Raw genomic sequence first — 21,057 nt, forward strand, 5'->3', positions numbered from 1 at the left:
ACCCTTAGGGCAAAATGGATACATTACAGATTTATATACTGCATGTAATTATCTGGCTGGTTTTACATATTGTTATATAACCACAAATCTGGTTCATATAGTTAAAAGTTGCAAATTAGGATTAGCTCATTTTGTTGTGTTATAGGCTGTATTTGATGTTATTGGTACCACTATAGCCAAAACTGATATAAACTGTTCTAAACAGCTGTTGGCCCTGACAACTCATGACTGAGATTAACTCAGGGTCACAAGAAATACTGTGGCAAAGAACCAGGGACTAGGCCAAGTGAGCAACAATTTTTCATTTCCAACATACTTAAGAAATAAGATATTCCAACAGGTATACCTGGAAGATATCTCAGAAAAGTAATCATCACCTAAGTGTCCCAAATACCACCAACAAAGCAACCCACAATAGACAACTTACAAGCATCACCCCAAGAATTAAACTAAAAAGGAAAAGAAATGAGAATACACTTAAATAAGATGCAACCCCAGACATCCAGTTCACCAAAGGCAAACCTAGGGGGCAATGAGTTGGGACAATCCGAAAACCCACTATCAGATCCCTCTGAAGTGGTAACAACAAAGCAATTGAATGAGACTCTGGAAAAAATGAAACCAGAAATAATCTCTCAGATAACTACAGAGATTTCCAAAATATACACCATGCTTAGCAATGATAAAGGGGACACACACAAAAAAATAGATGAGTTTAAGCAAATTATGGGAGCGTGGCATAGGAGACAAATAGAATCCATAAAGCAGACTCAAGCAGATATCCAGGAAAATAAAAACTCCATTGAAAGTATTCAAAACAGAGGCTTGCCCAGGACATGACCAGAGGCCTTCTCCGGAACCCGGAACCAAGAAATTCAGCTGGCAGCTTGGGTGAATCAGCTCCCTATCCAGAGCCCAGGAGACTGTGTTAAGATGATTGCTCCCAGAGCTCAAGGAGCCACCCAGAGTCCAGCCACTCTAGACTTGCCTTGGGAGGTTTTCCAGCCTGAGTAGATTACCCCACCGACCTTCTTCAATAAAGGGAGTGGAGAGCAACTGAAGTGAGTGTCAGGGCTTTGGTGTGCCCAGGGAGAGCTTTAGCCCATAATCCACAGTGGATAGGTGCCTGCCCAGCTACCAGGAACACTGAAGGTGGAACAAGAAGTCCTGAGGGCCTGATTGGACCATGCTCAGCAACCTCCATTCAGTCCCAGGAGCCTAGGGCATAGGAAACGAATTCCAACACATCCAGGGGAAGCTTTAGAAAAACACTTGAAACACAGAAATATAGGAAAATGACAAAATGAAAGACTAAAATGCAATCTAAAACCTCCAGCCCATCCCAAGAAGCCCTAGGAGCCATGTACATAGAAGAAAATATATGCCATGCAGCTGAAATACCTGTAATGACAGCAACTGAAATAAAGAAGCAACTCCAGGAAGCTTTAAAGGAATTCAAACTAGAAATAATCTCCCAGGTAAAAGAAGAAACGATAAAAGTAATGAAAGAGATGCTGAACACATCTAAAGAAGACATAGTTAAAAAATTAGAGGAACAAAATAAAAAGATAGAATACCTGGATGAACAATTTAAAAAAAACAAACAGAATGCATGAAGCAGATTCAAAGAGATACACAGAAAATCAAATATTCCATTGAAAGTTGTCAAAACCGACTTAACGAAAGTGAACATAGAATTTCAGACCTGGAAGACAAGATAGCAGCTAGTGAACAAGAAAGGAAAGATCTTTTTAAAAAAACAAGGAATCAGGAAATAACAATTCTACAGCTGGAAGACAATGCAAAGAAAAACAATATAAGATTAATAGGGATAAATGAAAAAGAAGGGAACAGCACAAATGATATCAAAAGGCTATTCACAGAAGTCATACCTGAAAATTTTGCAAAAATGAGAATGGAAACTGACATTAGGATTAGGGAAGCATATATAATTCCAAATAGCCATAACCAAAATAAAGCTACACCCAGGCATATAATAATCACCAGCCCAGAAATACAACATAAGAATAGAATACTAAAAGCTGTCAAAGAGAAAAGACAGATCACCTATAAAGGAAAGCCTATCAGAATCACAGCAGACTTTTCAACATAAACAATGAAGTCAAGAAGAGCATGGAGTAAAGTATTTCAGATCCTAAAGGAAAATGATTTTCAACCTAGACTGATGTATCCTGAAAAACTCCTTAAAAATGGATTCAGAAATAAGATACTTCCATGACAAAGAACAGCTAAAGAACTTTATGAACACCAAGTCAACCCTGCAAAGAATACTGAAAGACTGTTTAGATACACTTAGGGAAAACCCACTAAGCAAAGCAGACAATTAAACAGAACGGAAAGATAAAGGTGCAACAGCAGAAATAACATGTCAAGAATAAGCCAACATATAACAATTATAACCATTAATGTAAATGGACTCAATGTACCAATTAAATGAAATAGACTGGCAGAATGGATCAAGAAACAAAATCCAACCATATTCTGTCTACAAGAAACTCATCTAACAAAAGGATACTAACAGACTGAAAGTCAAAGGATGGAAAACAATATATCATGCAACAGGAACTCAAAATGGGGGGGGGGTAGCTATTCTGTTTGCAGACAATGTAAACTTCAAACCAATAATGGTCAGAAGGATAAAGAAGGTCATTACATTATGGTTAGGGGAAAACTTCAAGAGGAAGAGATAACTATCTTAAATATATATGTGCCAAATTCCAGAGCACCCAGTTATATAAAACAAGTATTAACAGAAATGGAAAACCAAATTAGCACTAACACAATTACAACAGGAGACTTTAACATACCACTGACACCAAGGGACAGATCAACCAGACAGAAAATCAGCAAACTGAAAATCAGAACTGAATCATACCTGTGAACAAATGGGTTTGATAGACATATACAGAATGTTCCACCCAGCAACATCAGAATACACATTCTTCTCAGCAGTACATGGATCATTTTCTAAAATAAACCATATATTAGCTCACAGAGCATATTTAAATAAATGCAAAACAGTTGAAATTATCCCTTGCATGCAATCAGATCATAAGGCCATGTAACTAGAAATTAATGATAAAAGATACTGCAAAAATCCCACAAACACATGGAAACTGAATAACATCCTCTTTAGTAATCAGTGGGTCACAGGGGAAATTAAAGGAGAAATTAAACACTACCTAAAAGCAAAAGGAAATACAAATACAACTTATTGGAATCTGTGGGGTGCAATGAAAGCTGTCCTCAGGGGAAAATTTTTTGCACTGAGTTCCCATATCAGGAAAACAAAACAAATACAAATAAACAACCTGATGTTACACCTCAAACATCTAGAAAAAGAAGAACAAGTCAAGCCCAAAGCCAAAAGAAGGGAGGAAATGATAAAATCAGAGCAGTGTTTAATGCAAGGGAGACTAGGAAAACAATCCAAAGAATCAATGAATCAAAGAGTTGGTTCTTTGAAATAATAAATAAAATTGATAAGCCCCTAGCCAACCGTATTTTAAAAAGGGAAGAAAAAGCTCAAATTCATGCAATAAGGAATGAAAAAGGTGAAATCACTACAGACTCAGTAGAAATACAGAAGATCATCAACACCTGTTTCGAAAAACTCTACTCTCATAGGTTTGATAACACAATAGAAATGGACAGAGTTTTAGAAACATATGAAATGCCAAAGCTAGGTCAAGAAGATGTAAAACTGCTGAATAGCCCAATTTCTATTAATGAAATTGAAAACGTAATTAAGTCCTTACTTACACAGAAGAGCCCAGGCCCAGACGGATTTGCTGCAGAATTCTACAACTAGTACCAAGAAGACGTAATGCTGACACTCCTCAAACTGTTCAATGATATTAAAAGGGAAGCAATCTTTCCTAAGTCATTCTTAGAAGCAAGCAAATATTACTCTAGTACCAAAACTGGAGAAAGACCCAACTAAAAAAGAGAACTACAGACCAATCTCCCTAATAAACACGGATGCAAAAATCCTCAATAAAATGGTAAATAGAATGCAGAAATCATAAAGAAGATTATACACCATAACCAAGTGGGATTCATCCCAGGTATGCAGGGATGGTTCAACATATGTAAATCAATAAATGTAATTCACCATATTAATAAAACCAAAAGTAAGAATCACATGATCATTTCTATAGATGCAGAAAAAGCTTTTGATAAGATCCAACACTCATTTATGATAAAAAACCTTACAGAAAATTGGAATAAATGGTCTTTACCTCAATATAATGAAGGCCATCTATGACAAACCAACAGCCAGTATCATACTAAATGGCCAAAAACTGAAGGCCTTTACCTTAAAATCAGGCACAAGACAAAGATGTCCTTTACCACTGCTCCTATTTAATGTTGCACTGGAAATACTAGCCAGAGCAATTAGACAAGAGAGAGAAATAAAAGGGGTAAAGCTAGGAAATGAAGAAGTTAAATTATCATTACTTTCAGATTACATGATAACTCTACACAGAAGATCTCCAAAACTCCATTGATAGACTCTTGGATATCATAAATAAATTCAGCAATGTAGCTGGATACAAAAATCAATACTCAAAAATCAATGTATTCCTATACCCTAACAACAAAATTGCAGAGAGAAAAGTAAAAGAGGCCATATCCTTCACACTAGCAAGCTAAAAAATGAAATACTTAGGAATTATTCTCACGAAAGAAGTGAAGATCTATATAGGGAAAACTATAATACACTGAAAAAAGAAACTGATGAGGATATCAGAAAATGGAAAGACATCCCTTGCTCATGGATAGGAAGAATAAATATTGTGAAAATGGCCATTATCCCAAAACTGTTATACAGAATCAATGCAATCCCAATGAAAATACCATCAACATACCTCATAGATCTAGAGAAATCACTCCTAATATTCATTTGTTACCAGAAGAGACCTAGAATAGCAAAGACCATTCTAAGCAGCACAGGCAAGGCAAGAGGCATCACAATCCCTGACTTGAAGTTATACTACAAAGCAACTGTAGTAAAATCAGCATGTCACTGGAATCAAAACAGAACTGAAGATCAATGGAATAGATCAGAAGAGTCAACCACAACTACAAACACACTCAACCACCTTATCTTTGATAAAGGGGCCAAGCATGTTCACTGGAAGAAGGACAGTATCTTTAATAAACCATGTTGGAAAAACTGGCTCTCCATATGCTGAAAACTAAAACTAGATCCATGCCTATCACCATGTACTAAACTAAAATCTAAATGGATCAAAGATCTGAATATTAAGACAGAAACACCAAATCTATTGGAAGACAAATTGGGTAAAAACCTTGAAGACATAGGAGTAGGCAGAGAATTCATGAACAGGACTCAAACTGCACAGGAAATATTTCCCAGAATCAATAACTAGGATCACCTCTTACTAAAAAGTTTCTGCATGTCAAAAGAAATCTCCAGCATAGTGAAAAGAAAACCCAAAAACTAGGAAAAATTCTTAGTGAACTGTCCCTCAGAAAAAGGACTTCTGTCTAAAACATATAAAGAATTTTTAAAAATCAGACCCCCAAAATTCAAAGATCCAATCCAAAAATGGGCATCTGAGATGAATGCACACCTCTCAGATGAAGAAATACAAATGGCAAATAGATACATGAAAAAATGTTCATCATCATTACTCATTAGAGAAATGCAAATTAAAACCACACTGATTCCATCTCACTCCTGAAAGAATGGCCAGGATCAAGAAAACCAACAACAACAAATGTTGGAGAGGCTGTGGGAAAAGGGGACTCTTCCTGCACTGTTGGTGGGAGTGTAGACTGGTGCAGCCATTGTGGAGGTCAGTCTGGAGATGTTTCAAAAAGCTTGGATTGGAAGTCCCATTTGTTCCAGCTATTCCACTTGTAGGCATATTCCCAGAAGAACTGAAAGTACCGTACCACAGAGATATATGTACACCCATCTGTATAGCAGCTCAATTTGTAATAGCCAGATCTTGGAAACAACCTAAGTGCCCATCAACTGAGGAATGGATAAAAAAGTCGTGGTATTTTTTTTGGTCTTTTTCTTTTTTATTGGTAGCGGGGATCGAACTCACGACTGCCTGCTTATGAGGCAGGTGCTTATGCCGCTGAGCTAAATCCCCAACCCCAAGTTGTGGTATTTTTATACAATGGAGTACTACTCAGCTATCAAGAATGATAACATTGAGATATTTACAAATAAATGGGCACAGCTTGAGACCATACTCATAAGTGAAATCAAACACACATGTATAAATACCGAATAGTTTCCCTAGAGTAAGAAATGATAATAATGCATAAAAGTATGTGGTAATCATGATTCCCCATTATATTGCTTTGAAGCCTTATAATGTTTTCATTCATTTATTGTAATGGTTTTATTCTGGGCTGTTTGATTTTATTGTCTGTGATGATATGAACAGTTATTTTTGGATAAAACAATACATCATAATAGCTAGTGGTGATTTAATATCATCTTGTTTTAAAGTCCCATCAAGCTTTTGTTCTTCTGTCTCCATCGGTCTTAACATGTTGTACCTTACTGGATTTTATTATATGTGATAATATAAACAAAAACTTTTATAGACAAGGAGATAATACAGAAAACATTCTTCATTTTCTGTTAGTTGATTCTAAATACCCTGTAATACTGTCATTCGCTTGAATGGTTTTACATTGTCTTGATATGTTTGATGCTACAGTATACAAAGTTACACTCAAAGATTTCAAGGAAAGAGACTCTATGGTAATTACTTTTATGTCAGGATATCTTGTGGTGAAACACTAGGTTGCTTAAATTGTTATGTTCTGACCTTTGCTATTTTGTTGTTATGTCCTCTTTTATCTTAATCTCCTTTTTTATTATTTATTTTTTTATCTTTTTAATTAAGGGAAAAAATAAATAAAAAATAGCAGGATATATTATAGTAACCCACTTTGATTTCCTATTAACTTGATTTGAAATCCTGTATTGCTCTTACCATCTTGTTTTGACTGATTTTACTCTATTCTGTTTTACTTGATAGTACCAAGTTTGAGAATATAGGCAACAACTTTGAAGACAGTAAGATTCACTATGATGCCCATTCTGGTTTGACTATTATCTTCTTTTGAAGTCCTCTAATGTCTCCAATGTTTTGGTTTTATTGGTTTTGTTGTTTACTGTTTTGTTCAATCTTATTATAACTGATGATATAGGCAATTCTTTTTAGGATAGCAAGAGGCATTATGGTAACCATTGTTGATCACCTTGTATTCTGTTTTTACATTATGTATTATGTCCATCCTTTTGATTTGACTCACTCTGTTTTGTTATGTCACCTTTTGTTTTATTCTCTTCAAAAAGAAAAGTAATAAGATCTGTGGGAGTAATAAAACCCAAAATGTGTAATTGTCATTGTAAAAAAGGGAGGAAAAGAAAGTGCTCTACAGGATATAACTGCATGTTTATTTTAACATATAAGATAGATAACCATATTACTGATAGATAACCATATTACTTTTTGTTGGATCATTGAACACAACTGTTTGCAGTCTCACTGTTTGAATGTCTACTTTATATGCTTTTAATTTTGTAGCTATAGAACAACTATTTCTAAGATGACAGTATGTAATCTATTAACTAGTGATTTCCTAGTTTTCTTTAATTCTGTATTACTTGTATCCTTTTTCTGTTTTTTTTCCTCCTTAAAATTTTTTTAAAAATTGAAAAAAAAAAAAGAAAGTATTCAAAACAAATTAGGCCAGTGTGAGGACAGGATCTCCAATATTGAAGACAGGCTTGCAGTTAGTGACAAGGAAAAGAAAGATTTTTTAAGACCAAGGGACCATGAGAAATCAATCCAGCAGCTGCTAGATGACACAAAGAAGAATGACTTAAGATTAATTGGAGTCAATGAACAAGCGGGAGATACAACAAATGACATTAAACACATATTCACAGAAATTGTAACAGAAAACTTCCCTGGTAAAGAAAGAGAATTTGACATACAAATAAGTGAGGAATATAGAACTCCAATTATCAATGATCAAAAAAATTGATAGCCAGAGATACCATGGTCAAGATTCCAGAAATTTGACACAATAGAATCTTAAACCTTGTTAGGGAAAAGAAATAAATTACCTACAAAGGAAAGCCCAACAGAATCACAGCTGACTTCTCAGCACAAACTCTCCAGTCAAGGAGAGCTTGCAGTGAAGTACTCTAGGTTCTAACGGAAAACATCTTTCAACACAGTCTGATGTATCCTGCAAAACTGCCTTTCAAAATTGATGGAGAAATGATACTTTTATGACAAAGAACATCTGAGAAAATTTATGACCACCAAACCAGCACTCGGAACTGTTCTGAAGGACATTCTAAAAAGAGATAATAAGGACTACAGCTCCATGAACCCTAACAGAAGGAATCCACCAGGAGAGGCAAATAATTAGAGGGAAGGGAAAAAAGGGGTGGAACCAACAACAGAAAAATAACATGACAAGGATAAGTCAATATATATCAGTTTTAACCATCAGTGTGAATAGTTTCAATTCATCAGTCAAAGGACACAGACTGGGAGAATGGATCAAGAAGCAAGACCCAACAATATACTGCATACAAGAAACACATTTAATTCAAAAAGAAATTCATAGACTAAAAGTCAAAGGATGGAAAACAATATTCCTTAGAACAAGATCCAGAAAAAAGCAGGGGTAGCTATTTTATTTGCAGATAAAGTGAATTTCAAGCCAAGACTGATTAAGAGAAAGAAGATCACCACATCCTCGTAAACGGAACAATCCAAGGGGAAGAGATAACAATCATAAATATATATTCAACAAATAATAGTGCACTCAGCTATATAAAACAATTACTAATAGGCATGAACAATCAAGTAAGCTCTAATACAGTTGGGAGACCTCAATATCCCACTGTCACTAAAAGATCAACTAGACAAAAAAAATTAATAATGAAATATTAGAACTAAGTCTAACCTCTGAGCAAATGGACTTAGTAATTGTCTACAGAGTGTTCCACCCCACAACACCAGAACACACATTCTTCTCAGCTACCCATGGGACATTCGCCAAAACAGAACACATACTGGTTCATAGAACATGCTTAAGTAAGTGTAAAGGAATTGAAATTATCCCATGCATACTATCAGACCACAGTGCAATGAAATTGGAAACCATGCCAAAGGAACCACAAGAACTTCATAAATATGAGTAAATTAAATAGCATGCTGCTAAAAAAAATATCATGCTACTGAGCAACCACTGGGTCACAGAAGAAATTAGACAGTTTTTACAGTTGAATAATAATGACAGTGCAATGTACTGGAACTTGTGGGACACTATGAAAGCAGTCTTAAAAGGGAAATTTATAGCAGTAAATATCTGTATCAGGAAAACAGAGCATATAAATAACTATGTTAAACCTTAAGCTTCTTGAGGAAAAGAAAGTGCTCTAAAGGATACAATTGCAAGTGTGTTTAGGTGTGTAAGATAGATGACCATATTACTAAGTTTTTATTGGATCATTGAACACAACTGTTTGCAGTCTCACTGTTTGAATGTCCACTTTGTATGCTTTAATTTTGTAACTTGAACAACTATTTCTAAAATGACAATATGTAATCTATTAACTAGTGATTTCTTACTGTTTATTTTTTTTAATTCTGTATTACTTGTACCGTTTTACTGTTTTAGTTTTTTTTCTCTTTAAATAAAATTTTTTTAAAAACCCTTAAGCTTCTAGAAAAAGAGCAGCCAAATCAAAAGCTCATACCACGAAGGAAATTATAAACAGCAGAGCAAGAATTAACACACTGAAAACTTAAAAAAAAAATACAATGAATTCAAACAGCTAGTTTTTTGAAAGATTAAATAAAATTGACAAACTCTTAGCCAACCTTATCAAAATAGGAACAAAAGACTTAAGTCCATGTAATTAGGAACAAAAAGGGCAAAATCACAACAGACCCTGCAGAAATCCAGAAAATCATCTATACCTACTTTGAAAATGTGTATTCTAGTAAGATGGAAAACACAGAAGAAATGGACACATTCCTAGATAATATGAATTACCAAAGCTGAATCAAGAAGATATAAAAATCCCAAATAACCCAATATCTATCAATGAAATCAAAGATATAATTAAAAATCTATTAACAAAGAAAAGCTCAGGCCCTGATGGATTCACCACTAATTCTACAAGAAATTTATTGAAGACTTAACGTAGCTATTTCTCCAACTCTTTAATGAAATTGAAAGGGAAGCAATACTCCCAAATTCATTTCTGGAAGCAAGCATTACTCTGATTCCAAAACCAGAGAAGGACGCAACTAAGAAAGAATCACAAGCCAATCTTCTTACAAACATCGATGTAAAAATCCTCAGTAAGATACTAGAAAAAGGACTGCAGTAAATCATCAAAAAGGTTATACACCAGTGATCAAGTAAGATTCATCCCAGAGATGCAGGGTGGTTCAACGTACATAAATCCCTAAGTCTGTAGTATACCCTATTAGCAGAGCCAAGGACAAAAATCATATCATCTCAACAGATGCAGAAAAAAACCTTTGACAAATTTCAGCTCCCATTCATGATAAAAACTCTACAGAAAATTGGAATAGATGGTCTTTACCTCAGTTTGGTAAAGGCCATCTATGACAAACCAACAGCCAACATAATACTAAATGGACAACTGAAAACTTTCACTCTAAAATCAGAAACAAGACAAGGATGTCTACTGACTCCATGCTTATTCAACACGGTCCTCGAAACTTTAGCTGGAACAATTAGACAAGAGAAAGAAATAAAAGGAATAAAGATAGGAAATGAGGAAGTTAAACTATCATTATTTGCAGAAGACCCAATGCTCTACTTAAAAGACCCCAAAAACTCTACCGAGAGACTTCTAGATTGACCACGCAAATTCAGAAATGCAGTCAGTTACAAAGCTGACACTCAAAAATTAATAGTTTGTACATGAATAACAAACTCACTGAGAGAGAAATCAGGGAAATGATATCTTTAACAATAACATTTCCAAAAATGAAATACCTAGAATCAGTGTAACAAAGGATGTAAAAGAATTCTACATTGAAAACTACAGTATTCTGAAAAAGAAGATTGAAGAGGATATTAGAAAATGGAGACATCTCCCATGCTCTTGGGTAGGAAGAACCAATGTAGTGAAAATGGCCATACTTCCAAAACTGTTATACAGACTCCATGCAATCCCAATCAAAATTCCAATAGTATAGACAAAACAATCCAAAAATTCATCTGGAACCAGAAGAGACCTAGGATAGCAAAGGCAATCCTGGGCAACAAAGACAAGACGGGGCATCACAATAGCAAAAAACAGTGTAATACTGGCAAAAAAAACAGACCCAAAGATCAATGGAATAGATTAGAAGATGCAGACACACTAAGCCACCTTATCTTTGACAAAGGTGCCAAACACATTCACTGGAAGAAAGATAGCTTCTTTAATAAATGGTGCTGGAAAAACTAGCCCTACACACGCCGCAGATTAAAAGTGGATCCATCTCTTTCAACACATACCAAGCTAAAATCAGAATGGATCAAAGATCTCAATATTAAAACAGAAACATTAAAATCTGCTGGAATACAGAATAGGTAAAACTCTTGAAGATATTGGCATAGGCAAAGACTTTATGAACAAAACTCAGATTGCACAGGAACTAGCACAAAGAATCAACAAATGGGATCTCACCTTATTGAAAAGCTTTTGCACAGCAAGAGAAATCACCAACAAAATGAAGAGACAACTCACAACATGGGAAAACATGTTTGCCAGCTATTCCTCAGACAAAGGACTACTACTGAGAACATATAAAGAACTCAAAAACAATCAGTCCCCCTAGATTTAAAGACTCAATCCAAAAATGGGCATCTGAGATAAATATACACTTCTCAGATGAAAAAACACAAGTAGCAAATAAATACGTGAAAAAAAAGTTCAACATCACTGGCCATTCAAAAGATGCAAATTAAAACCACACTGAGATTTCACCTTACCCTAGAAAGAATGGCTAGTATCAAGAAATCAACCAATAACAAATGCTGGAGGGACTGTGGGGAAAAAGAAACCCTCCTCCACTTTTGGTGGGAGTGTAGACTAGTGCAATCACTGTGAAAAATAGTGTGGAAATGCCTCCAAAAACTAGGATTGGAGGTCCCATTCAATCCAGCTATTCTCCTTCTGGTTATCTTCCCAAAAGAATTAAAAACATCGTACCACGTGATACATGTGCATCCATGTTTACAGTAGCACATATCTTGGAAACAACCTAAATGCCCACTGACTGAGGAATGGATAAAAAAGATGTGGTATTGTTATATAATGGAGTACTACTCAGCCATGAAGAATGATACACTAAACACTTTTATATATGTAAATGGATGCACCCTGAGAACATACTCATTAGTGAAATGCGGCACTTGTGTATAAACATCGTATTGTTTCATTAGTGTGACAAAAAAACATATGTATACGTGTATGTATATGTACATAAAAACTAGTTAAGATAGTTATACTACTGATTTCTCTGAGTTCACTGAAGAGAAAGATTTGTGCTGGTATTGTTTGGACAATTGAGGACAGATGTCCTGTGCTCTGGGTGAATGATATGAAATGTACAATGTATGTATCATTGTTATCCCGAGTCATGTACTTTTAAATTTTGTTACAGCTTTCGTACTTATTCTTTTCTCTTTCTATGTTTGAATAAAATGGATTTGAGGTGAGAGAGAGAGAGACAGAGAAAGACAGAGCGAGCGAGAGAGAGAGAGAGAAAGAGAGAGAGAATGAGCTGCAGTCAGATAAGCCAGAGGCCTAAGTTTTCTTAAAATGGGATCCTAAATTATAATGTTTAACGTTTTGGAAACCCAGGGTCCTCGTCTAGAAACTTGAAATGGTACCCATTCTGCAGGCTATGTGAGAATTTGAGACAGTACACAGCATGATTCCTGGCACATGCTCACACTCAGTAACTCATAGTTACTATCATCATAACCCCCATCACCATCACTGCCTTTTCATTCTAACTTTTAAAGTTTTCTGGTGCTAGAAATTCTAAGATTTTTTTTAGCCATCCTTAAATCAAATGCTGTCCCGAATGACTTCCTTTCAAGGTGCTTTATTGACATGAGAGCTTCTTTTTACTAAATGGTGGGTGTGTTTGATTTATTTTTAAATCTTTGAGCTTCATGTGCCCTCAGTTCACCTCAGGCCATCACGTGACCAGTTCATAAAGAGAAATATCTATTCCTCTTAAAGCCTTTTAAAGACAACCAAGTGGATTCTGCAAATCAGGGAATGATGCAGACGGTGGCCCTAAGAAGCAGCCAGAACTAGCACCAGTCACCTGCCTGTATCCCCAAATAACCAACCCTCTCTCTGAGAGGTCAGCAAGAGTATGCTCGGTTGAGACTTTGGCTCATATTTTAATGTTGAGAACAACCAAAAAAAAAAAGGGAAGTACAACTTTGGCTACAATTCAGAGCTCTGAAGCTAACTGGTCAAGCCTTCAGATTCAGAATGTGGCAGCTTTTCAAACAAGTTCCACGCAGCAACTCCAAAGGGCACTTGTGCTTCTGTTGAACTCTTCTAACTGCTGGAGTTTTTTTTTAATTTGCCAGAATTCCCTGTTTTGTTTTAACCCCTGGAGAAAATGATAATGATGACAGGGAGTGAACGTCTATGTTCCTCCCACCCATGCACAAGTCCACGTTAAAGCTCTGTCCCTAGAATGCTGGTATTTGGAGGTGTGGCCTTTGGTAGGTAATTAGGTTTCAATGAGGATATAAGAACAAGATACCCATGATGTACTCGGTGTCCTTATAAAAAGAGGAAAAGACTCTAACTCACTTGTTCTCCATCACATGTGAACACAGGGAAAATGTGGCCGTCTGCATGCCAGGAAGAAAGCACTCACCTGGGAACTAAACCAGCTGGCTCCTTGATCTTGGACTTCCCAGCCTCTAGAATTGTGAGGAATAAATTCCTGTTGGTAAAGCTACCCAACTGATGTTATCTTGTAATAGTGGCCTGAGCTAAGATGATGATGGTGGTGATGATGGTGATGATGATGATGGCAACTTTATTGAATGCCTATGAACTCCCAGCTATTGCCCCGATTGCTTTGTACACAGTTAACTTATTTAATCCACTAATAACCCTATAAAACAGGTACTATTATTAGTCTCATTTTTAAAAGTAGAAAAACTGAAGGACATGGTGATCAAATAACTTATCCAAGGTTATAGAGGAGGTACATGGTAGCACACCGGCCAGACATGGTGGTACCTGTCTGTAATCACAGCATCCAGAAGACCGAGGCAGGAGGATCACTATGAGTCCGAGTTTGAGGCTACCCTGGGGTACAAAGTTAAGTTCAAGACCATCCTGGACTGCATAGCGAAACCCTGTCTCAAAAAGACCCCCCCCCCAAAAAAAAAAACCATGGGCCCAGGCAGCCTTTCCTATAATCCCAGCCAGGATACTTCCTCAACTCTCAAGTACCTGAGGGAACCCCAGTTTCCCAGCACCCAGCTCTGAGTCATTTCACCTTTTGAACCAGTTTCCTCAATTCAAAAGAACTAGTTTCCAGACCTTGTAACTCAGTTACCCTTTACTTTGTTGTTTTTGTTAAAATTAGCTATCTAGAATGAAACAAAAGTACACTCTAGAAGTGGTTAGATCTTCAAGACTAATTGCTTCTGTATTCTGGAGTTTTCCTCCTGTTATTGATACACCTAAAGACGCAACTCCTGTTTTGATAGCCAAGACAACTCTGCTAGATGTGAATTTGATGAACTTGAGCACTGAGATATTAAGCCAGGCTACCATCTTGAATTTGGGTGCCACTAAAATACTTCACTAAACCCTGCACAGGGGTACAACCTGTAATCCCAGCTACACAGGAGGCTAAAGCAGGACAAATACAAATTTGAGGTCAGACTGTGCAATTTAGATTGTCTCAAAATAAAATTTTTTTAAAAGGAAGGCTGGGGGTGTAGTTCAACAGGAAAGCAGTTGCTTAATTCTGGGTTTAGTCCTAATTCTGGGTTTAGTACTGCAACTTATTACCTTGGTACTACAAAAATTAAAAACAAAACGTTCTACTATGGAAATATTAACAGTGCCAAGACAACTCTGTACAATTCAGTTTACTGCAGATGTTTTGTATCTGAAGGGCAATCTTAACCAGTTTTGCTAAGGTCAAAGTCTCATGACTTTCTGTAGCTGTCTGTGGAGATTTCTTTCAGTCTTAAAGCTTCTCTGACTAAAATCTTCAAAACAATATGGTTTTAAAAGCACAGAGGTAGTTGATACATTTGAAAGCACAGTGAAATCTGAAAACTCACAGAATTTAATCCATTCTGTTTTCCAGAGGGGAGAGAGGAGAGAAAGAAGGAATGAGTAGTAAGCTTTGACCAGGCACAACTGAATCCCCAGCAACTCGGTGTGTATAAATTTGCAGTAAAAATCATCAATTTGAATGATTCTGTCAGGCTCTACAAATATTTTAGGATCACAAAATTCAGGGTGGATGTCTTACAGAATTCCTGTCGGAAATTTCTTAAAGGTAATTTCCATATCTGATCATACAAGTTTCTTAAAATTATACTTCGGGCTTCATCCAACCTCACTCTCTTTGAATGTAGCCTACCAGTACAAAAATCAAGATAACAGGAACATAATAGGAACCAGATAATTAATTAGCTGGAATTTACTTGGGAATGTGGTGATTTTAAAGACAATTCAGAGCTCAGGAAGGAAGAAAGGGTGGAATCTCTTTATAGGTTTAATTAATCCTAATTTTAATTCAAACTTGGTAACTTGGCTGGTACTAGTAAAATAAAGTCAAAGTGGTACGTTCATCAATATCATTTCATCAAGCTTTATAATTACCTGTTGATGTATTCCAAAAACACAACCACTGCAGTTGAAACAGCCAGCATCAACAGAATTACTTTTCCTTTGACATTCATTATTTTCTCCTGGGAGTGGGTAGAAGAAGGGAAAAACAGATTAAATAAATGAACCAAGACAAAGGTTAGTTTTTAAGAAATGTGTCTACCTGTGACTGTCTACTTAGGTTCATACACTTAAGTTCATTTACTCACCATGGTGTAAACAACTCTTGGTTTATAAAATGGTCCCAAGAACATTTTGGAACAAGCCAATCCTGAAATCTGAAATTGATGTAGCCATAACCTCCCCACAATAGAGAGAAACCGGGCAGATCTGGGCCTTACCTGCTGTTCTCAAAAGCACTACTTACGGTTTTTGTTTCTCAGCATAGTCAGAAACTTAAAAGCCTAAGTCATAACATATCATTCTAACCAATGCTCAGCAACGGCAAAATACTGTGTCCTAGGTTCCTTCTGCTAAAACTAGATGCTAACTACTGCTCCATAACATTTCTGAGAAGCTAAACAACTTACACTTTTAAATAAAAGAATGTCCAGTTAGAATTACATTAACATGCATGCCACATGATCTCAATATTCAACTCTGACTCCCAAGTCTTCAGGATGCTAATAAACTCTACATTTTTCAATTTTCTTCTTTGTTCTTTAGTACCGTTATAACCTTCTCTCTTTTTTGTTTTGTTTTGTTTTGGTACCAAGGATCAAACTCACAACCTCGCGCTTGCAGGCAGGTGCTTATGCTGCTGAGCTAAATCCCCGGCCTTTATAACCTTCTTAAAACTGAAAGTTCTCTTTTGAACATCAAACACCTAAAAAAAACAATTTTGGCTTGTTAACACTGGCACAATATGTTAACAATTCTAACTATCTTTTCAATATTTGCTTAAGTCATAGGGAGTAACATATTTGCATTTATGCTTTCTTAATTACTGAGCACTCTTAATTTTAGACTAATCTGGTGTCATCTAAATGACCTACAAACACCAGTATACACAGGCGCTACATATATACATACACGTCAACACACATAAAACAAGCTTTTAAACCTTTTAAAAGCTTATACTATTGGTGTAATTGTTCTTTTTATAGTCCTAAACCATATATAATCCTAAATTTGCATGTTTGAAAGTAAGATTTGTCAGACCTGATGGTGCACACCTATAATCCCAGCTGAAGCAGGAGGATCATTGTGAGTTTAAGGCCAGCCTGTACTATACATGAGACCTGCCTCAAATAAATAAAATAAAATAAAATTTAGGATTCTTGGTTGTTGCAAGGTTAAAAACATACACCTCAAAGGAGATTGCTTGCCCAATTAACCTGTGTTTGAATTTCCTAAAGATTTTTCTTTTTCCTGCTATGAACTCATCAGTGGGCTGATTCACTCATGCGTATGACACCCTCATGATCCAGCTGCCTGTGAGCAAATGACACTTTTGGGTGGTCATCTGGATATAAACTATAACAGGGAAAACTGTTATAGATCTTAGTAAATTTATTTTATTTTTAATTTTAAAACAAAAAAAGATTAAAAACAATACAGAATTTCAAATCAATGTAATAGATTATACTATACTGTGCATTTTTATCTTCAAAATAGTTGCTCAGATTACAAAACATGGCATGAAAAAGTGATCAGTGAACGCACAAACCATTCTTTTGATGAACTAACAGAAATTAGTAGCACGATTATATAGATCTTTACCCTTCTCCTTCCATTCCAGTTATTCTTCCCTACTGAGCAGTTTCTTTCCCTTTCACTTTCACAAAATCTACTGTACATCTTGGATCTTACTTTCAATTTGTACACAAGACAATATGATGTTTACACATGGGATTATTATTTATTTCACTTATGAGTGTGGTCTCAAGTTGCATCCATTTACCTATAAAAGCCCCAAGTTTATCCTTCTTTATAGCTGAGTAGTACTCCATCATATAAAAATGTCACAGCTTTTTTATCCATTCCACAGTCGATGGGCATTTGGGTTGTTTCCAATATTTGACTATTACAAAATGTGTTGCTAAAAAACATAGGTGCACATATACTGCTGTGGTTTGATGTTTCGAACTCTTCTAAGAAAATACCCAGAAGAGGAATAGTTAGGTCAAATGGGACCTCCAAATCTTGTTTTTTGAGGAATCTCCACACTGATTGTACCCATCTACACTCCCACCAACAGTGGAGGATTCCTTTGTCCCCACAGCCCCATCAGCATCTGTCATTGGTTGATGTCTTGATAGTCGTCATTCTTTCTGGAGTGAAATGGAATCTCAGTGTTGTTTTAATTTGCAATTCTTGAATGACCATGCTGAACTGTTTTTACATATTTATTTGCCATTTGTATTTCTTCATCAACAGATAAACAGAAGTGCATGTTCATCTCAGAGGCCCATTTTTGGATTGGGTCTTGGAATTTGTGGGGTCTGATATTTTCAATTCTTTATATTTTCTAGATACAAGTCTTGTCTGAGGGACAGCTGACTAAAATTTTTTCCCAATTCATGGGTTTTCTTTTCATTCTGTTGGTGATTTCTTTTGATGTGCAAAACTTTTTAGTAAAATGAGAGGCCAATTGTTGATTCTTCAAAATACTTCCCATGCAGTATGGATTTTGTTCATGAACTCTCAGCCTACCCCTATGTCTTCAAATTTCTGCCTACTTTGTCTTTGAGTACATTTAGTGTTTCTATTTTAATATTTAGATCTTTGATCCATTCTGACTTTAGTTTAGTACATGGTGATAGACATGGGTCTAGTTTTAATCTTCAGCATGTGGAAAGTCAGTTTTTCCAGCACCATTTATTCAAGAGGCTATCTTTCTTCCAGTAAACATGTTTGGCCCCTTTGTCTAAGGTATGGTAAGGTAAGGTATGGTGGCTGAGTGTCTTTGTAGGTGTGCCTGTGTCTTCTATTCTGTTCCACTGATCCTCAGATCTTGGTTTTCTTTATTTTGTTTTGTTTTTTTTCACCAGTACCATGCCAATTTTATTTTAGCAGCTTCGCAGAATAATTGTGATTCCTCCTGACTTGCCTTTTTTGCCCAGGACTGTCTTTGCTATTCTAAGTTTCTTCTGTTTCCAAATGAATTTTCTGGAATGTTTTCTCAGTATCTGGATGTATGCTAAAAGTTTTTAGAATGAGATTGCACTGCATCTGTATAAAACTTTTGGGAACATGGCTATTTTCACAAAGTTGGTTCTTCTTGTTCATGAGAAAGGAATATCTTTTCATATTCTGATATCTTCTTAAATCACTTATTTAGAGTGCTACAACTTTCAATGTATAGATATTTTATATCCTTTGTAAGACTGATTCCTTTGTAAGACTGATTCCCAAAAGGGTTTCTTTTGGGCGGAGGGATGCTATTGTGAAGGATGTGAGTTCCCTTATTTTTCTCTCAGTTGAGGATGCTGTTTTGTGTATAGGAATGCTATTGATTTTTGACAGTTGACTTTGTATCCAGCTACTAAATTTGGTTATTAATTCTAGAAGTCTTTTGGTGGAAATTTTGGAACCATCTGTGTAGAGTATTATGTCATCTGCTAACAATGACAGTTTAACGTCTTCCTTTCCTATCCTTATTCCTTTTATTTCTCTTTCCTGTCTAATTGCTCTGGCTAATGCTTTCAGAAGTATGTTGAATAGGAGTGGTGACAGTGGACATCTTTGTCTTACTCCTGATTTTAGTGTAAAAGCTTTCAATTTTTCCCCATGGAATGGCAATGGCTGCCACCTCAAGTGTCCCAAACCTGGGTTACCTCCATGGCAGAGAGGTGATGGCAGTGGCTGGTACCTCAGTTGCCCCAAACCTGTACAGTCCTAGTCAATTTAAAAGCTCCCAAGTTTTAAGACATTTTCCGTTGTGTTCAAATTTAGATTTAACTGGTCAGGAGTTTACACATTTTACCCTGGATCTATTGCTTAAAGCCTCTATTATGAAAAAATAAACCAGTCTATAAACAATGCTTCCCACAGAGGAAAACACAAGGGCACACCATCTGCAGTGAAATCCTTCTATTTTCTAAGTTAAGGAATGGAGGTAGAATGAGACAAAAATCAATTTTCAGCAAACAATTTTTGACCAATATTTTGAAACTCAACTGATTTAGAATGCACCAAGGATGATTAGCCAAAATAAGGGGAAATTTAAACCTCAATAAAATGGTCAACATTAGCCAAGCGTGGTCCAGAAGGCTCTTGCCATTTATCTAGAAAAGGCTGAGGGAGGAAAGGAGGTACAGATGTTATCCTGGCCAAAATTAAGGACAGGTCCATGAAATTAGAGGGTACTTTCAGTTATACAGGCAATGTTTTATCACAATAAAATTACCTTTTTCTAAGCACAAGTAACTAGAACTTTCTAGAGAGCTTTAAAGTAGCATAAGCACTTTTATCCCCGAGGAATTTAAAACTAAGCTCCTCACAATACGCCACCAGGTCTCTATTCTTTTAGAATCACTTCATCCAAACTTTTTTTTCCTTTGTTGATAAGTGGTTCAAAAGCCTTGCACTCTATATTGGCTCACAAAGAAGCCTCAGAATGGCTTGAACCCCCAAATGACTAACATGATTCTAAATGTTACCAAAACCCTTATGGCCATCCTAGAATAAATGCAGTTATAAGAGAAAGATACAAGACATAAAAGCAAATGAAAGCATTCCAAAAGCAAACCAATACATATGAGTACTCCAAACCAACAAAAAGAATGCCTCTGAATCACTTCTCACACCAGTCAGTGCCCCAAAATGACTTGCAGTAGGTTCAAATGCCCACATATGGTTAAGGCTACCTGAGACCAGAGGGGAGTCTTGCAACCTAAATCCCCAGTACTCCACCTGGAATGCCCAAAGCCCTCCATCTATATTTACCAGTGAGTAAACGGAGTGAGTGGAGGTTAACACTGACACCTGTCCCTTCTTGGGATAGGTTATTTTCCAATTCCTTTCAAAGAGTGTGCTTAAATGATTCCAGGCTCAGATCGCATCACCTCTTCCTTTTCTCAGATTTTTCTCATCTCACCTTTATTATCAAATCCGGCTTAAAAATAGAGGAAGGAGAAGAAAGAACA

General features: G+C 36.1%; 1 protein-coding gene across 7 annotated transcripts in view; it reads right to left on the reverse strand.

Annotated features, from left to right (window-relative positions):
* Positions 1–21,057, reverse strand: part of Ggta1 (glycoprotein alpha-galactosyltransferase 1 (inactive)) — a 99,686-nt gene that overhangs the window by 16,899 nt on the left and 61,730 nt on the right. For all 7 annotated transcript variants that reach the window (XM_063226848.1, XM_013153562.3, XM_013153561.3 and 4 more), the window contains one exon: positions 15,962–16,050. In XM_063226848.1, the coding sequence (XP_063082918.1) occupies positions 15,962–16,050 (89 nt within the window). The remainder of the gene's footprint in view (positions 1–15,961; positions 16,051–21,057) is intronic.

Source organism: Cavia porcellus, unplaced genomic scaffold, assembly GCF_034190915.1.
Source record: "Cavia porcellus strain 051 isolate PalLab524CR breed Dunkin Hartley unplaced genomic scaffold, mCavPor4.1 scaffold_1, whole genome shotgun sequence".
Taxonomy (NCBI): Eukaryota; Metazoa; Chordata; class Mammalia; order Rodentia; family Caviidae; genus Cavia; species Cavia porcellus.